Genomic DNA, 17,636 nt, shown 5'->3' on the forward strand with positions numbered 1-17,636 from the left:
GACCTTAAACAAGCATTTGCAATGCAATAGGTCTCGCATTTACGCGAGTTTGAGCTATTGACATTGCAAATGACAATGCCTTTTTTTTTTTTGTTTTCGTTCTTTAAACCTAAATAAAAGGCATTGTCATTCACAATGCCAATAGCTTAAACTCGCGTAAATGCGAGACCTATTGCATTGCAAGTGCTTGTTATCCTCGGTCTCTGATGTGACATTATGTCTTGTCATTGTTCACGGTTATCCTTTATTAAGGGACTTGTTGCAATCTGTGGAAATTTGACTTGTTCAATGACAGAGCTCAATAAAGAGACTTTCAATATTAACAGCTTTACTCCATGTTTTCGTTTGCATAGCTGAGATTTGTGCACAATTCACCAAGAGGGTACCGTGAGGGACTAAAGGTACCACCACTTGTTAATTAAAGCACCTAGAATCTGCAGAAACACGGTATGAAGCGCTATAAGAAAGCACGTTGCTGATATTATTAATATGTGCTGAGAGTGCTCCACGCACAATGTATGAGTTTGCTTTACCTCCTCTGGAACCAGGTGTCCGAGTTAAACTGATTGTTGTCTCGTGTAAGTGTGTGGGTGTGCCCCACACACAGCTGGGAGACCTGACACACTCCTGCAGGACATTCTCATACACGAGGGAGGTCTGACACCACAGAGAGGATGACGGGGCACTTATCACGCTGAGTGCTGGCGGAAGTTAGAGTGGCACAGGTTTATGGGCATTCTTGGGGTTCGAGGCGCTGCATGCGGCACTTTTTATATTTACACGCATAAATATTGTACACCATGGCATTCGCCCTGTAAATAAACATGGCTGGGACCAAATAAGGCCTATTGGTTTGAGTGAGTGATAAAGGGAATGGCCACGTCACTAGTTGATGTTGCTATATAAATACAGGTTGAAAGCACGAAGAACAAGTACGCCTGTGGTGTGAAGAAGCAATCAGTGGCGAAAAAAGGTGCTCCCACGCCACTAGCATAACGCACTGAAGTCATACCGCAGAGCTTTATGGATTTCTATTTGTGTAGCTGAAAGAATGGCTCAGTGAGCTGAATGCTCTAAAGGTCGGACTTCGGACCTTGAAAAAGCAGACACTATATTCCATTTTTCTAAGGTGGACAAATACAGTACCATAAATAGGGTAATAATGGCATCTTTTATTTACAGCGCATAGGAATGGGAGAAGCCTTGTATTTAATGTTGCGTTTATCATGAAAATTAGTTTTTGGTAGCTGAGCACGTGCAGATCAGCAAAGATGAGCATTATCAAAGCTTTACAAATGCCCCAATAGTGACATCTCAGTGCATGCATGGTGCAACAAGGATCACAGATGCAGTGCTGGATCTCCGTGGATTTCTGAGTATTGAGTGGACCTCATGGAATGGAATGGAATTGTAGCGGGTGGTGCTAATCAACACACATAACTAAAACACATGTTGCACTGGAAACATGATAGTTGAAACGGTCCTGCAGACTAAAGGCTTTGAGGGTTAATGTGCCTGCTGCAAAGCTCTGCACGGAACCTGTGATTCTAGTATCCATATCCTAATAAGAGAGTACAGTGGAACTAATGTTTTCTGATTAATTTCTCATACAACGTGTGCTCACACGTTCCTATCCCGGAAAGTATTTTTTTTATATATTTTATTGAAATTCATCATTACAACACATCAGCAGCAATAATTTAAAAATCATTTGGTATAAAGACTATCTGGATGTGTTCCTTTATCCAATGGTTATGTAATACTTTTATGGCTGTGTACAAACCATATTTACATTTAACGGATTTGTTGTACGGCATACCAATTAATTCTTCTGCGCCGATAACATGAGTAGTAATTAACACTCAATATTACACTATAAAATAATTCGGTTTTATTGCGTGGTTTATAAATGCCCATTTTCAACATTTATATGGTGTTATACAAATAGTTTTGCATGCCATTTTGTGGGTTCGTTTATTTGAGCAGCACATGTAAAAGGAAAATATTAATATCCCATTCAAACTATGGTTGTTCGAAACTGCATTCTTTTTACTCACGAATTTTCATGAAATTGCATGAAAACGTTGAAAACTTTTAAGTGAAATGTGATTTGCTGGTATCATGAGTCAATTTTTTATCGCCCCATCACGTTGAGTAAAGAAAATCTTACAAGCTACTGGCAGGACACCATTTCGAAAAGAAAATGTCTTTTAGCAAAACAATTCCTGTGCAAACCGGGCGGGGTGGGGAGATAATGAGCTCAGGATTTGCAGCATGTCCGAGCCCCAGGGGCGGAGCGGACTGTTGTTAAAAACAAAATTAAGTAAAGCCCGTGAAATGTAAGCATGAACAACATGGGCAGGACGGAGATGCGGGGCTGTGACAGCATGCGCCATTTGTGAGTTTGTGCTGCTGCAACAGGGGGAGGGACGGACTCTGAGGAGAGAGAGCAGAGGAGGAAAGAGCAACAGAGAACCAGTCTGCCAAGTAGGTGCGAACAAAAGTGAAAGTAATCATTTTGCGGGCGCTTTGATGTTCGCAGTGGCCGCGCGGCTCACTGAGAACATCAAAGCGCCCGCAAAATGTACACGCAGGCTGCCAAATGGTGCGCGCGCCTGGCGCACATGCACTGTAGTTGGGGGCCTGAAAAGCACTCGTTTGCACTTCCAAATCCCCGTTTTCTATAGCTCTCGCCAGAGCAGCGCTGAAGCGCTGGCTCAGGCGAGACCTAAAAAAAAGTGTTATGTGTTTGAGTCAGCAGTACTCTGACAGTGATGCCTTTGTGATGCTGTTTGTGTCACCAAGCAAAAGCAAGCATTTGCAATGCAATAGGTCTCGCAGTTACACGAGTTAAAGCTATTGGCATTGTAAATGACAATGCCAATAGGCATTGTTATTTGCAATGTCAATAGCCATTCTTACCATGGCATTACTTGCACAGTATCCTTTACAAAGTAGAATGCCGGGACTCCCCTTTCACTAATCTAAAGCATTTTATCTCGTTCATCGTGCGTAATGCTGCTTTTCCCCTTTCTAATTTGAAAAAAATACAAAAACGTACTTATGTTTTTTGTGACCGTTCGTGTGTTCAGTTTTTTTTTGTCCAGATGACTTGTTAACAGTGACGCAGATAGGTGATCCGAAAACAAAAGAAACATTTTAATTAGAGCTTCAAATTGGGGACGTTCGGCCATAAAAATATTTTTCTACGTTTTGCATAATTTTTCCCCGTACCGTGAATTCAACCTACTTGTAAAGTTCCTAACACATTACAACCACCAGGTGGCGTAACAGCCAAGCAGACCTGTGCTTTTTTGGTGGCGCTGATATTCCGGAAGATTTAGCCGTGAGCATATGTATTGTATTAATTATTTTCCAGTACGAAAGAGCTTTGTAATCCCACTATAAAACACTCTTAGAGGCAGCCGTAGATAAGGCGAGGCCCTTTTGAAGGAGGTTCATCTTTAAGAAAAACTGTTGATGACCTGATCACGTCTCCCTTTTTAAAAGTAAAAATATAAGGCATATTTTTTGGGCTGGAGAGAGTTTTTAATTCTTCGCTGCGGCCGTTAGCGTGTTATGTGCAGAGCAGATTGTGGCTGCAGCAGTGATGTGCAATGTGTTGCTTCTTGTAATTTGGAAGCTGGGGATCTGGTTCCAGTCCCGGCAGGGATGCTCAACACCCTGTGATTCTGGGCAGATGACTGCATCTCTTTGTGCCTAACAAAATGAATGCGTCAGTCTGTAACACAACTGGTGCTCATGTAAAACGCTCTGATACCTTCGGGTCGAGTTCGCGATAAATAAATAAAAAATAAGCGTAGTATTGAATTTTGGGATGTGTAGTCATGCTTTTCTAATGGCAAGCACTAGAAAGTAAATCACAAAACATGTGAGGGGCTAGTGAAGAAATACGTATAGAATCATAAAGGAAATGATTTGGATTGAATTTACAATGAGAACAAGCAGGAAGTGGGATAAGGGAGGGGGTGGCAAATGTTTCACTTGTGAAAGTAATGATTTCGCGGCCGCTTTGATGTTCGCAGTGGCCGTGCGGCTCACTGAGAACATCAAAGCGCCCACGAAATGTACACGCAGGCTGCCAAATGGTGCGCGCGCCCGGCGCACATGCACTGTAGTTGGGGGCCTGAAAAGCACTCGTTTGCACTTCCAAATCCCCGTTTTCTATAGCTCTCGCCAGAGCAGCGCCAAAGCGCTGGCTCAGGCGAGACCTAAAAATCACTACCACAACACCTGGGCTCGCAAAGAGATTCACTTGTTCTCAGTAGCAGGACGAATAAAGTTCAAACATTTGTGTTCTGTCTTCAACTCAGATAAGAGCATTGGTCCATTCTACCTTAAGCCACCAACACGATTCGAGAGAAAGAGCAGTGCAAACCGGATTTCACTCGCAACTTTTAACTGGAAAATTCTAGGAGGCAAAACAATTCACTTTGCCCAGATCTGAGGAATCAGCAAAACCGGACAGCCTTCTAAAAAGAAGTATTAAGAGAAGCCACTTATTAGAGGCCTTCACTTCCCACCTATTACCCACACTGCATGGGACAGGGACCCGAAAACAGCATTTTTCGTACGTAAAATTAGCTCGTCGTAATGAGGAGGAAAAAAAAAGATCCATAAACTCTTGATGTTTGAATATATGAGCTGACTAGCATAATTCTGGAATATGACAGAACAGTTATCAAACTTCAACATATTTACTGCAAAACATGTATAATCCGCCCCTCACCTGCATAAGCATTAGCTTGATTAAGAAGCTCTGTACATGTGTGGACATCTGCGAAGGCCCGAATCCCAAGGCAATTTGTGGGATGCAATTGCGACTGCAGAAAATCGCAGCAGTTTTTTCGTACATCCATCAACTGCAACAAGCTTGCCGCTGGTAACAAAACCTTATAGGAAAAAATGGCAAAATTAGCATCAGTAAATTGCCTGAAAGTAGTTGGTGAGAATATATCTTATTACATTATTATCTCATGCACTACCTGGCCATACCACTACATTGTAAGGTAAATGTGTATAATTATTATTCTAAATTTCATTTATACTTACAACCCAAGAGGAGCATAGGTGCAGTTAGGCAGACCACGTCAATCCATGCCATTAAGGACACTGTTTCCGGTCACGGGCTCATTTTAGTGACCGCCTAAAGCATTAGGGGTATTTTAGTCTTTCTTCACGTCTATAGACCAAATTGTAACACACCTAATATCAATTATTTGCAGATGAGAAATCTAGGACAGGAAACAGAGTCTGTAATGACCTGAAGAGAGGTGGTCGCCCTAGGTGGAGTTAGAAATAGAAAACATTTAACTACCTTACAATACTGTGGGGGTCTATGAAGTGTGATGCAAAATAACAGCAGGTTGAAATTTGCGCCTATATATAATGTCAAGCAACCAAAGCAGCAAATACTTTAAAGTTAACTGGAAATGGACGACAGCTGTTAACACGCTAAATCCCAATCACTGGTTTGTTTTCTTTATCATGGCATATTCAATACAACAAATCATCTTTTCACTGGGTATATTAAGCTAGATGAAGACAAAGGATTCACATTAAAAGAAAATAACAGACATGCATTGATAGCTTATTAGTGGTGAAGAGCCTGTAATATGCTATCGTTGTTTACAATCCAATTTTATTAGTGAAATGTCGTAAAAGATGTATATGCTCACCTAAGGGGATGCCTCGAGTCTAATTTGTGCCTATGCACTATATTTTATACTGGTACACTAAAGATTCAACCCAGGTCATGCGACAAGGACTAAAAAGCCATTGTGAAATTGTTTGCTTTGGGGTCTGTGGGAAACAGCTGTTGGGGGCCTCCGTGGGCATCCTGTATTCATCACTTGGGCTGGCTTCATCTTACACATTTTTCTTTCTTCACCTCTGAAAATCTTTTGAATCTTGATGTACCGACTGGCCTCTGAGAAGTCTCTTCCACAATGAATCAATAAATAGACGTAGCTTGGCCTGCGCTGAAGGCCAATCAACGGCCAGTGCCTCTTTTGCTGTTTTACAGATGTAGAAAGGGTGTTTGACAGGTGAACTGTTGTTGTTTTTTTGGCATCAATTAAAATCCTGTGACGCTCACTGTGGACTATTAAAAATACTGGTGACCCTTCATACAGGTATGGGGTTCAGGTTAGAATATTAATGAAGGATCACTAAGTTAGGGGCCTACCATCCAAACCTGGTTTAGGCAGGGGAGTGTGTGGGCCCTGTACTATTCTCCCTTTAATTGTCTGATCTGTTGGCAAGTGTAAGGTCGTTCTTGCAGTCCCAGGACAGTCAGAGGTTAAACTGCTGAGGTTACTGTGGTTTAGGGTAGCATGGTTCGCCAGCTAAGGCTTTCTCCTGGGGGTTTGTGTGACGTAAGAAACTCACAAATAATATAACACTTTAGATAACAGATATAACTTGATTGTCGAGTCAGCCCATAACTTTTATGAACAAAACAACTTTTATTGCAGGTAAGTAAATTCAGTACATTTAAATATAGGACTTTTAAGGTAAGCCAAGAGTCTCGTGCCCGATCCTGAGCCAAAAGAACCACATTTTAAATATGTTTACAGCTCCCCCCCCCCTGTGCAAGGCGCCAGGAAACCGTTAACAGTGAGTCCTCAGGCAAATGGTATTGCATGGTACTCTGGCCAGCCAAATTGAGGATTACAATGCAAAATACTGCATAAGAACCCACACATGTAACCAGCTGAAAACTGCCAACATTAAGCACTGGGAATGGGCCCAAAATAGGGAACTACTGCAAGAACTGGATGAGGTAATTCTGATTCCCACATTAATTCCCATTTTTAGGGGATCAAACTGGCAATACTGTCGTATTCCTGCCTCGCGCAATTACCAATAGAACAGTGTTGGTAGTTTGGGAGCTGGAATACTGCTGCAGTATTCCTGTAGGTCTCTTAATGGAGTCCGTAGAAGACACATGGCAAACTAGTAGGTCAGTTCCCAAAGTTTTGTTCTAAAAAGGTTTATTTTCAGGGTTCTACACCTCAGGATCTGCAAGTCGCAAAATACAGGTTTTTTTCTAGTGGAGGGGAAACCTCTGGCAGTCATGGGTGGTACTATTTACCACCAGCTACTAGTCCAATGGAATGGAGAGGGATCAAAACATGGACTGGAAATAGCTCTGAAACCGTAATGGCTAGAATATGGTTCAACGATTCTGGATTCAAGGAGACCTCCAATAGCCATGTTGGGAGATAAAGATGGAGTTTAAAATCCTCGAATTTCTGGAAAAAGCTCTAAATAAGGAGTAGGATCCATCAGTTAAAATTCCTCTACAATACTATCGCTATGGTGAAGGAAATATGGTTGGTTGTGGATCCTACTCCATATTCACAGGTTCCACCACAATTCCCTCTAAACGGGGCCCTAAATCCTTAAGCTTACATTACACGTATTCAGGTCTGGTAAATTGTATGTAAAGAGGAGTTAAGTGTGAAGTTTGGAGTTTTAAAGAAAACTGTGGAAAGGGAAACCTTAAGGGTTCAGGTCAACTTAGCCTTACTAGATAGATGAAAGAGCGAACCCCACCCCCCTGCGGCACCTACAGCAGCAACGAGTAGTATTACAATAAAGGGTCAGAATCTGCCTTTGATCACCATGTTAGTAACAGCATAGCGCCTAGATGTCATTGACAACACATCGATAGAGAACGAAGGAAGCCACTGCAAATGACATTAATAACTAGAGAGCATCCGACACTCCTCCATTAACAAGATGTTACATGCCAAATATCGAATGGAGGCCCAATGTGAGCAAGGTGCCAACTTAAAGGGCAATTTGGTGGTATTTTGCACTTGCAAACCTAGTTCTGATATAATATTTTACATGGTTGATAGCGGGAATGAATAAGAAGTTTCTAATCACGGACTTCTAATATGGAGTTTTCAGTACAGATACAGATAATACAAATTGCTTGCCATTTACATAGTGAAGTAGTAAGAGTGCATAGGGCCAAATGCAAGCAACAAAAAGTTTTGGCAAAGCCAATAGGACTGGCCTATGTGAGAGTTACTGGCTTTGCCAATGTATTTTAGCCATGTTGTACAGCAGCGTGGCTGCTGTTCAGCATGCCTAAAGGTTAGTGGCATGGCATAGAGTATAGTGGCACAGAGGGGAGTGGCACAGAGGAGAGTGGAGTAGCGTACAGTGTAGTGGCAGACATGTAAAGTGGCATAGAATAGAGTGGCGTAGACGTAAAGTGGCGTAGACGTAAAGTGGCATGGATTGGGGTAGAGTAACGTAGAGTAGTGTGGGATGGCATGGAGTGGCGTAGAGTGGCTTAAGCAGAGTGTAACATACAATAGAGTAGCATAGAGTGGAGTGGCGTAGAGTGGTAGAAAGTGGCAGAGAGTAGAGTGGCATGGAGTACAATGGAATAGAGTGGCATGGCATAGCATAGCATGGAGCAGTGCAGAGTGGAATGTAGTGGCGTAGTGTGGAGTGGCATTGAGTAGCATAAAAGGCATAGACTAGAGTGGTGTAAAGGGGGTGGGGTAGAGTACAGTAGGGTAGAATATAGTGGCATAGAATAGAGTGGAGTAGAGAGCGTATAGTAGAGCCGGACTGAGTGGCATGGGTAGAAGTGGCGTAGGGTAGGATGGTGTAGAGTGGAGTGAAATAGCGCCAAGTGGTGTAGAGTAGAGTGAAATAAAATTGGGTCAAGCAGAATGGAGTCATGTAGAATGGAGTGATGTACAGAGGTGTAGAGTGGTGTATAGTAGCACAGAATAGTGAAGAGCAGAGTGCAGTAGAGTGCCGTATAGTGGCATGGTGCAAAATGTAGAGTGGAGTGACATGGAGCGGCGTAGATAAGAGTGAAGTGGCGTAGATGGTGTGGAGTGACATAGAGTGTAGTGGCATAGAGTGTAGTGGCAGAGAGTGTAGTGATGTGGAGTAGTATATAGCAGAGTGGTGTGGAGTAGAATAGAGTAGAGTGGCGTACAGTGATATGGAGTAGTATAGAGTGACGCAGAGTAAAGTGGCATAAAGTGGAGTGGAATAAAGTCCAGTGGAATAGAATAGAGTTGAGTAGAGTGAAGTGGAATAGAGTGGGGAGGAGTGGAGAGGCATAGAGTGGAGTGGAGAGGCATAGGGTGGGGTAGGGTGGAGTGGAGTAGAGTACAGTAGAGGAGTGGCCTCAAGTAGAGTAAAGTTGAATAGAATGGCATGGAGTGGACTGGCACAGAATAAAGTAGAGTCACGTAGAGCGGAGTAGAGTAGAGTGGCGTAGAGTAGTACAGCTTCATAACTGAAACTTCGATAGAGATGGTAAATATGGAGAAAGTAACATAAATAAAAAGCCGAAAAACATCAGAAAATTTGAAATTGCCAGAAAGATGCACAAATACATGCAGTGTCATGAACTGATTAATTTGAGAAAACCCAGTGTAAAATAAAAGCGTCTTTTTTAAAAACATTCTTCAAAATAAAAGTCTATCTTTTGAAATCATTCCTCACTCTTGTTTCGTAATCACAGATTACGCATTACACATTAAGCATAACTTAATGTGCCTGAGTGGTGTCCCAATATTAATCAAGTGTCAAAAAAGACAGCAAATAGGGTGAAACAAACTAAATAAGCCATATGCCAGTGTTAAAAGTAGGAAGGCACATTGCAAGTCCAGGAATGATATTGAAACGCTTATAAAAAGAAAATAGTGCATTGCAAAAAAGATAAAGAAAAACACATGTACTTTGTCCATGCTCCAAGGTGGAACTAATACAAACAAGCATTGGCACCTATGGGCAAGCTATTGACTTTGCCAGTCGGGTGGGATAGACAACAGGAGGGCAGGTGGTAGGAAACTGAAAGGTAAAACAAGAAACGCACACAAAAAGGCACTATTAAGCTGCAGCGCTGAACGCGTCATATCCCTTTGTTCCCCTTATGGCAGTTAGGGAGTGGCAAATAAGCAACAGAGGCAACAAGGGAGTGGGAGGCAAATAAGAAACACGCCTAGGAGGGGCGGGAGGGTAATAAGCAGCATGGAAAAGGGGTTGGAAAGGGACTAAGCAACACGAATGGGGTGGGAGGCGCATAAAAAACACGGATGGAGTGGGAAGGGAAAAAGCAACACAGATGAGGAGCGGGAGGGGAATAAGCACCACGGATGGTTTAGGAAGGGAAAAAGCATCACAAATATGGAGAGGGCAGAATAAGCAACATGGATAGGGGGGAGGAAGGGAAATAAGCAACACGGCAGGGGGATAGGAGGGGAATTAGAAACATGGCAGGGGTATGGGTGGCGAATAAGCCACATGGTCAAAGGGAGCGTAAGGGGGAGAAGCAACTAGGACAAGGACGGCAGTGAAAGAAGAAAGATAAGAAAAAACAGTACCTTAATCACAGCACCAGCAGCGGAATGACCCTAATCAAGATGAAGCAAACAGTACTTGGTCTGTGCTTCAGCTGAAAGATGAAGTGAAGCGAGCTTGCATTGCCCAATTAAAAGGCAGCAAATGAGAGTGACAATGAAACCCACAAATGGTAAGCAATGGGTGGGCTCCAAGCCCCTTGTAGAACAGATTATCTCTTGCAAGCGAGAGCACATGCGCTAGTGCATGTGCTGACGCAGGTGAGATCTAAAAAAGCTGCAGTCACACCTAAACAATTCTCTAATGCAGTTTTGAGGTTTGCAAACAAATTTGGCAGACAACAGTTAAGTGTAATACTCCAAGTATATTGACAAGAAGCAGTTGTGGCATCATTATACGGCGCTGAAATCTGGGTTAGGCTAAAGCAGAACTATTACAGGTTATAAAGAAAAATCATTTGTGCTCTCGGTTAAAACTGGGTTCCAGTCCAGGCTTATTGTATTTGGAGCTGGGTATTAAGCCTATTTCAGAAAGATTTGCTCTATACCCTGTAGTAAATTGGATACAACGGAACAGGAGCCATCTTCCCAGCTCATACTTCAGATCTCAAATAGAAGGGATTATTCTAATGATCGCGCACTTCCGGGAGAAAGTGGGAGAGAGACACGACGCGGGAGCCAATGCTGGAATTGCACGACCGTCAGATCACGGCAGTTTGAAAGTTTTAAGGAGCCGAGGAGCTGAGGCATCATTGTGGGACTGCAGTGGATTAACTGCCTCTACAATAAGCACCGTGCCGCCTGGCCCCGCGGAAAATCCAACACTGGAGCCAGTAGACGTGCCTTGGACAAAGGTTTTTTAATTTTTTTTTTATTTACTTTCTAATCCCCGCGAATACCACTTCGTGAAGGATGCCCCATAACGTCCCCACATGAACATGGTTGGCCGCCGGTAGTGCTTAAACAAAGAAGGGGCTCAAGGAAAAAGAAGTCCCTAAGCCAGACAGAGCAGAGCAGCAGGGTCTTCAGATACTGGATTTATATTAGACCTGCACCTGTTTTGACTGTTTGACTGTTCTGTCGTCATGGCCAGTTCTGTGTTTGTGGTGCCAACTCAAGCCTTGCTGATGTGTTCGCTAATTGCTGTCTTTCCTGCCTGACTGCTGGTTTCCTCATTTGGGGGACTACTGCCACCAGAATCCCTTGCTCTCCCAGGAGAGAGGAGCACACATCACCCACACGCTACAAGAGCACGCCTGGCCCACGCAGCGCGGGACGTGCTAATTGCTGCCTTTCCTGCCTGACTGCTGGTTTCCTCGTTTGTGGGACTACTGCCACCAGAATCCCTTGCTCTCCCAGGAGGGAGGATCCCACATCACCCACGCGCTACAAGAGTGCGCCTGACCCACGCAGGGTGGGATGCGCGCAAGCCAAGGGCGGGCCTGTCTGAGCCCGTCAGAGACTGGAAGAGTCAGGGCTGGGCCATCTCACTAACGTTTGAACAGTAAGCCTTTGCGGAAGGCGGGAGTGGGTTCGGGGGTTGGGGGTACACTTGACGCTTTTCTTTCTAGGGCAGAATCAGCGTTAATGCACGAGATCCAATTAACCAAGCACAGGCTATCGCTAGAACCTCTAACTTCTCTTGGCACCCTTAGCTCTATTGCATCTTCTTCCCAACCACCGCTAAACCACACCAATGACACCGCACTGCATTCTATCCAGTCTTCCATGGCACAATCGGACCTAGCGCCACCTATTTCACCCAGACCTGTCTGTTCTCCAAGTATCTCCATGGTCACTACTAGGGGTCAGAAGTTCAGTAGGGCTATAGGTGGCGAACCGCCTTCAAAAAAACAGGAAAGGCCGTTGGCCACCGAAGCCCAACCTTCTGCCTTCTAGAGCAGCTAAACGTAAGGCAGTCACAAATGGAAATGGAAACATTGGTAGCCAACAGCTTAAAGAAAAGTCAACTACTATATGGCCCACCCCCCACTAGCACTGTCTATTCACTTCCTCTGCTTAATATGGATGAGCTCTGTTCACAGATAGAATTGAAATTTTCAGCTTTGATTGATCCCCTATTCAAGAAGCTGACCGCGATTGAAGATAGACTTAAAAAAATAGAGCAGGGCATAGTAGCCCCCCTAATAATTCTAATGGCAGAAGGGTGGCGGGATTGTGACCCAATTGGTGAGCGGAAATGAAACAGTATCAAAGGGACCTCTAGAAAATGTATTTTGCCCCATACCACCAATAGCGACAATCTCTGAGGCTACCCAACCCACTAATGCATCTCAAGCAGGTATGTCTTTGACATCGACATTGCAGCAAGGGAAGAGTGGATTTAGGACATGGTCCCTGAGCTTCATGCTGCCAGTGTTCAGAATTCTCACACCTTTTTACACCTCCCCCCGGAAGCTACTCCTTACACAGTTGTCTTGGTTAATGTTCCAATGCTCTCCCCCAACGTACGGGAGCACTGGTCAATGTTAAGGAATAAGGCCCTACACCTGCTGAGTAATAGGACTGGCATAAAAGATCATCTTTTTTCCGAATTTAAAATGGTTTGCAGAGTTCCCTGGGTTGGGAAATCACATAAGTCTTTACCAGGTGACTGCGTGGTCCTAAGCTTCGGGTCGCTAAGCCTGGTCCAGCACATATTGGAGAGGGCCGAGAACTGCTTTACTAAGGAGGATGATATAAATATCTTCCCCCTGGGTTTTTTCTACCAACCAAACACGTTTTTAGGTGTAGTGAGAGGAGGGGTCATCCCAAGCCTATGGTCAACACAACTACCCGGTCACCACAAGTAATCGTTTTTAAATCTTCTCCTCTTTGGAAGACAGATTGACTTGCAACATTAGCTAATCCCTCTCTAATTGGAACACAAGGATCCCAGGGCCATTTAGGGTCTGACTTAGGATTGTGTATTGCTGACCCTGTTGGATCATTTGAACCTATTACAAACCGTTCCAAAGGCCATACATGCCTGTACTTCAGATATCGCTGGGGGTGCGTGTCAAACCGAGATGGAAACGAGCATTGGGGCGGGGGTGAACATTCTAACCCAAATCCCTCTTGTAAGACCTTTTATACCATCCAGTACTCCCAGTCTGGTAATTCTGGAAAACGATCACGTATTTGACTCCCAAGTAAACACCAGCAATACGACCCAAGGGCATTCAAAACCACATATGTCCATAGTCTCCTGGAATATTGCAGGACTATCCTCTAAAACCACCTCAACTGATTGGTCAGCACATATTGACAACAATGATGTCTGGGTATTTCAGGAAACATGGTCTCTGGACAAAATTTATCATCCTTGTTTTTAGGTGGTCTCACTTGCTGGGTCAGACAGCAAGCGGAGCTCTTGGTGGAGGAAGTATTTATCGATAGTCCTGACATCAAGGCCATACGGCTTCGTACGGCACATGGACCTGATGTTCTGATTATCAACGTCTATGCAAGAGGGCAGCCGGGCGGCAGGGGATCAAATGTGGTTACTGTCCTCGATAACTGTCTGGAAAGTCTACGGGGAAGTTGTAACTTGACAATAGCAGGCGACTTTAATTGCTCCTTTGAGCCTTTGGATCATGATGATGGAAACCTCAGTGCAGAGGAGGACGCACAATGGAACATTCCGGAATTAGATTTATGTCCCATCAAAAAATGGACCGAGGCTGCACTACAGTTAAAAGGGCTGTGTCTGGAAAGGGGACTGAGGGTAGTTAACAGGAGGTCGCAGTCGGATAGAAAGGCCGCCCATACTTTTAATAATGGTCTGAGAAGCAGCCACATAGACTACATATTCCTTAAAGTAGAATGCTGGTCATCTTTGGAATATGATGGTGCAGGAAAGCATTGAAAGTGACCACAACCCGCTGGTATTACAACCGCAGGCACCTGGTTTACCAAATTTTAACAACAGGGCTTCCGAATATATAACAGAAGAGGCCATGCTCACAAATGATATGAGGAAAGTTCGATGGGCTAGGATTATCGACAATGATGGTGATCTGGAACAGATGAAGGAAATGGTTGCTCACTCGATTACCACCCTCCATAATTGCGATTCCCAGGAGGACATTAATTCTATAGTCCTCCAGGTTCACAATGATCTGTTCAAGCAACTAAAACATATTTTTATTAAAAGTAGCAAACCAAGGAAAAACTTCAGCGCAAAGGCGGCCTCCTGGTATAACAGTTCTTGTAGAGAGGCCTATAAGATATTATCTAGGGCCATAAGATCTAAAGTTATGGGCAATATAAAAAAGGCAAGGGCCAGGTATAAGAAAGCCGAGCAACAAGCAAAGAAGGACTGGGATGAGAACCGCTGGCAAGACTTGGTTGCAGCCAGCAAGGGGAAAAACATGGTCCAATTCTGGCAGTTTGTCAAATGGGGCAGTGGCGAATCAATGCAGATACAGATTGATTATGTTGCTCCTGAACAGTGGGCTTCACACTATGAGGCACAGTTCACTGCCACTAATCACAGCGATGACATACCCCTATGGCCTACCCCAACCACTACTCTGTGCTTTACCAGTCTTGAGGTCGACTCTGTACTAAGATCAATTCCGAGAGGCATGGCCCCTGGTCCCGACTGTATACCCGCGGACTTGTTTGTGTATGATAAAGAACATTGGGTAACTTACATAAAGATACTTGCCAATGCCATAGCTAGCGGTGCTCCCATTCCCGACATATGGTCAGGTGCTGAAATCTTACCCATATATAAAAAGGGTGATCGTTCACCACCAGGCAACTATAGGCCAATCAGCCTTATAGATTCCATTCAGAAGATTGTTGCCAGGTTAGTTCTAGGTAGAATTCAGGCCTGGATAGAAGAGACAGAAATCCTGACACCACTCCAGCCGGGGTTTCGACCACACACTAGTACCTTAGATCAGGTCTTTAGGTTTGTGCTCATCTATTGGCAGGTAGTTATTATTGGAGGGGGCTCAATCTATGCGGCTTTTATTGACCTTAAATCCGCATTTGATTTAGTCCCTCGAACCAAAATGTGGAGTGCTTTTGTGGATATGGGGATGCCACAGGAACTGTTGAACAAGTTACTTACCTTCGGTAACGATGTATCTGTAAGAAACATTAGTTAGTTAGATTCCTCACCTTAGAATATCCCCAGGCGTCAGACTGGATCCGGAAGATTTTTCGTCAGCAATACCCCTTGCGCGTCGCTAGGCGTCGTCTGCGGCTCCGCGCCCGTTGTCGGCGTCGTGCGCCGGGATGACGTCGTCGGAGTACTTAGACGCCGCCCTCGCGCGCTGACGCCAGTTCTTGTACATAGCTTTCCGCACCAGGAACGCAGAGCCATGCAAGAGACCGACACTGGTGCCAAAAAGTTCTAGGGGCCTGAAAAGGATAACCTTAACCCTAGATGTCAGTTCGCAGAACGGGGAGGATGGGTGGGTCGGTGAGGATTCTAACTAACTAATGTTTCTTACAGATACATCGTTACCGAAGGTAAGTAACTTGTTCATCTGAAAGAAACACGTTAGTTAGATTCCTCACCTTAGAATAGATACCCAAGCAATACCATCCCCAGTGGTGGGTCTGCGAACCAAGATCACACCAGAAAGTCCTGGAGGACAGAACGGCCGAAGAAGCCATCCCTCCGGACTTGGCTGTCAAGGCAATAATGTCTAGCAAACGTTGCCGCCTGACAGATGTCCTGCAAAGGGACTCCTCGTCCCAAAGCATTAGTAGCCGCTGTGGCCCGAGTAGAATGGGCGCGCAGCCCAACAGGAGGGTCCTTTTTCGCCAATGAATAGCAAATTTGGATGCACAAAACGACCCACCGAGAGATGGTCCGTTTGTGCACAGCTTTCCCCTTCTTGGCACCCACGTAGCCAACAAAAAGCTGGTCGTCCACCCGGAACTGCTTTGTGCGGTCCAGATAAAAGGAGAGCGCACGTTTGGGGTCCAGACGGTGGAGCCTCTCTTCCTCTTTGGAAGGAAGCGGAGGCGGAAAGAAGGTGGGCAAGGTGACAGACTGCCCAAGATGAAATGGAGTCACCACTTTCGGAAGAAAGGAGGGACGAGGCCGAAGGACAACCTTGTCCGGATGAACAGAGAGAAAGGGAGGCTTTGAAGATAAAGCCTGGAGCTCGCTCACCCGTCTAGCCGAGGTGATGGCTACCAGAAAAGCAGTCTTAAGCGTCAGCAGACGAAGAGGACAATTATGAAGAGGCTCAAAGGGAGCGCACATTAGAAATGTGAGAACAAGATTCAAGTCCCACTGAGGCATTACAAAAGGGACAGGAGGGAACGTGTGAGTAATGCCTTTTAGAAAGCGTGTAACGATAGGGGACTTGAAAAGAGAAGGCTGATCAGGAAGCCGTAGGAAGGCAGAGATAGCAGCAAGATAACCTCTCAAGGTGCCCAGGGCAGAGCCCTGCCGGGCCAAAGAAAGAAGAAAGAGGAGAACCTCAGAAAGAGGGGCGGAAAGGGGATCCACAGCCTTTGCTGTGCACCATGCCACAAATTTGTTCCACCGGCAGGCGTATACCGTCTTTGTGGAGGGACGCCTGGCTGCCAGAATGATATCACAGACTTCAGGAGGCAAGTCAAATGGCATCAACTGCCGCCGCTCAATCTCCACGCATGGAGGTGGAGGCTGGACAGGTTCGGGTGGAGGACCGTCCCCTGCTGCTGCGACAGAAGATCCTCCCGAAGGGGCAGACGTATCGGAGGATCGGTCAACATACTGAGTAGCTCGGGATACCAGTACCTTCGTGCCCAATCCGGAGCCACCAAGATGACTTGGGCCAGGTCGCGCTTGATCTTCTTCAACACTCTGGGCAGAAGTGGTATAGGCGGAAAGGTGTACAACAGACCGCAACTCGACTCGCGACGAAAAGCGTCGCCGAGCGAGTGCCGCCTTGGAAATTCCAACGCGCAGAACTGCTGACATTGCGCGTTCTCGTCGGTGGCGAATAGATCTAACCAAGGCTCTCCCCACTGCTGAAAGAGACCTTGTGCCACCTCGGAGTTCAGACGCCATTCGTGATCCATCATGCACCGGCGGCTGAGTTAGTCTGCTCTGGCGTTCAGAGAGCCCGCCAGATGTTGAACCACCAGGGTGACGCCCTGGTGTTCCAGCCATGTCCAGAGGCGCAGAGCCTCCTGACAAAGGGTCCACGACCCCACCCCGCCCTGTTTGTTGCAATACCACATGGCGGTGGTGTTGTCCGTGAACACCTGCACGACACTTCCCCTGACAGAGGGAAGGAAGGCTTTCAGCGC

At 45.3% G+C, this 17,636-nt stretch overlaps 1 protein-coding gene across 3 annotated transcripts in view; it reads right to left on the bottom strand.

Annotated features, from left to right (window-relative positions):
* The window catches only part of KLHL3 (kelch like family member 3), a 529,889-nt gene that overhangs the window by 229,587 nt on the left and 282,666 nt on the right, over positions 1 to 17,636 (bottom strand). For all 3 annotated transcript variants that reach the window (XM_085617962.1, XM_085617960.1, XM_085617961.1), the window contains exon 5: positions 4,751 to 4,913. In XM_085617962.1, coding sequence (XP_085474088.1) covers positions 4,751 to 4,913 — 163 coding nt within the window. The remainder of the gene's footprint in view (positions 1 to 4,750; positions 4,914 to 17,636) is intronic.

This window comes from Triturus cristatus, chromosome 7 (genome assembly GCF_964204655.1).
Source record: "Triturus cristatus chromosome 7, aTriCri1.1, whole genome shotgun sequence".
NCBI classification, from domain to species: domain Eukaryota; kingdom Metazoa; phylum Chordata; class Amphibia; order Caudata; family Salamandridae; genus Triturus; species Triturus cristatus.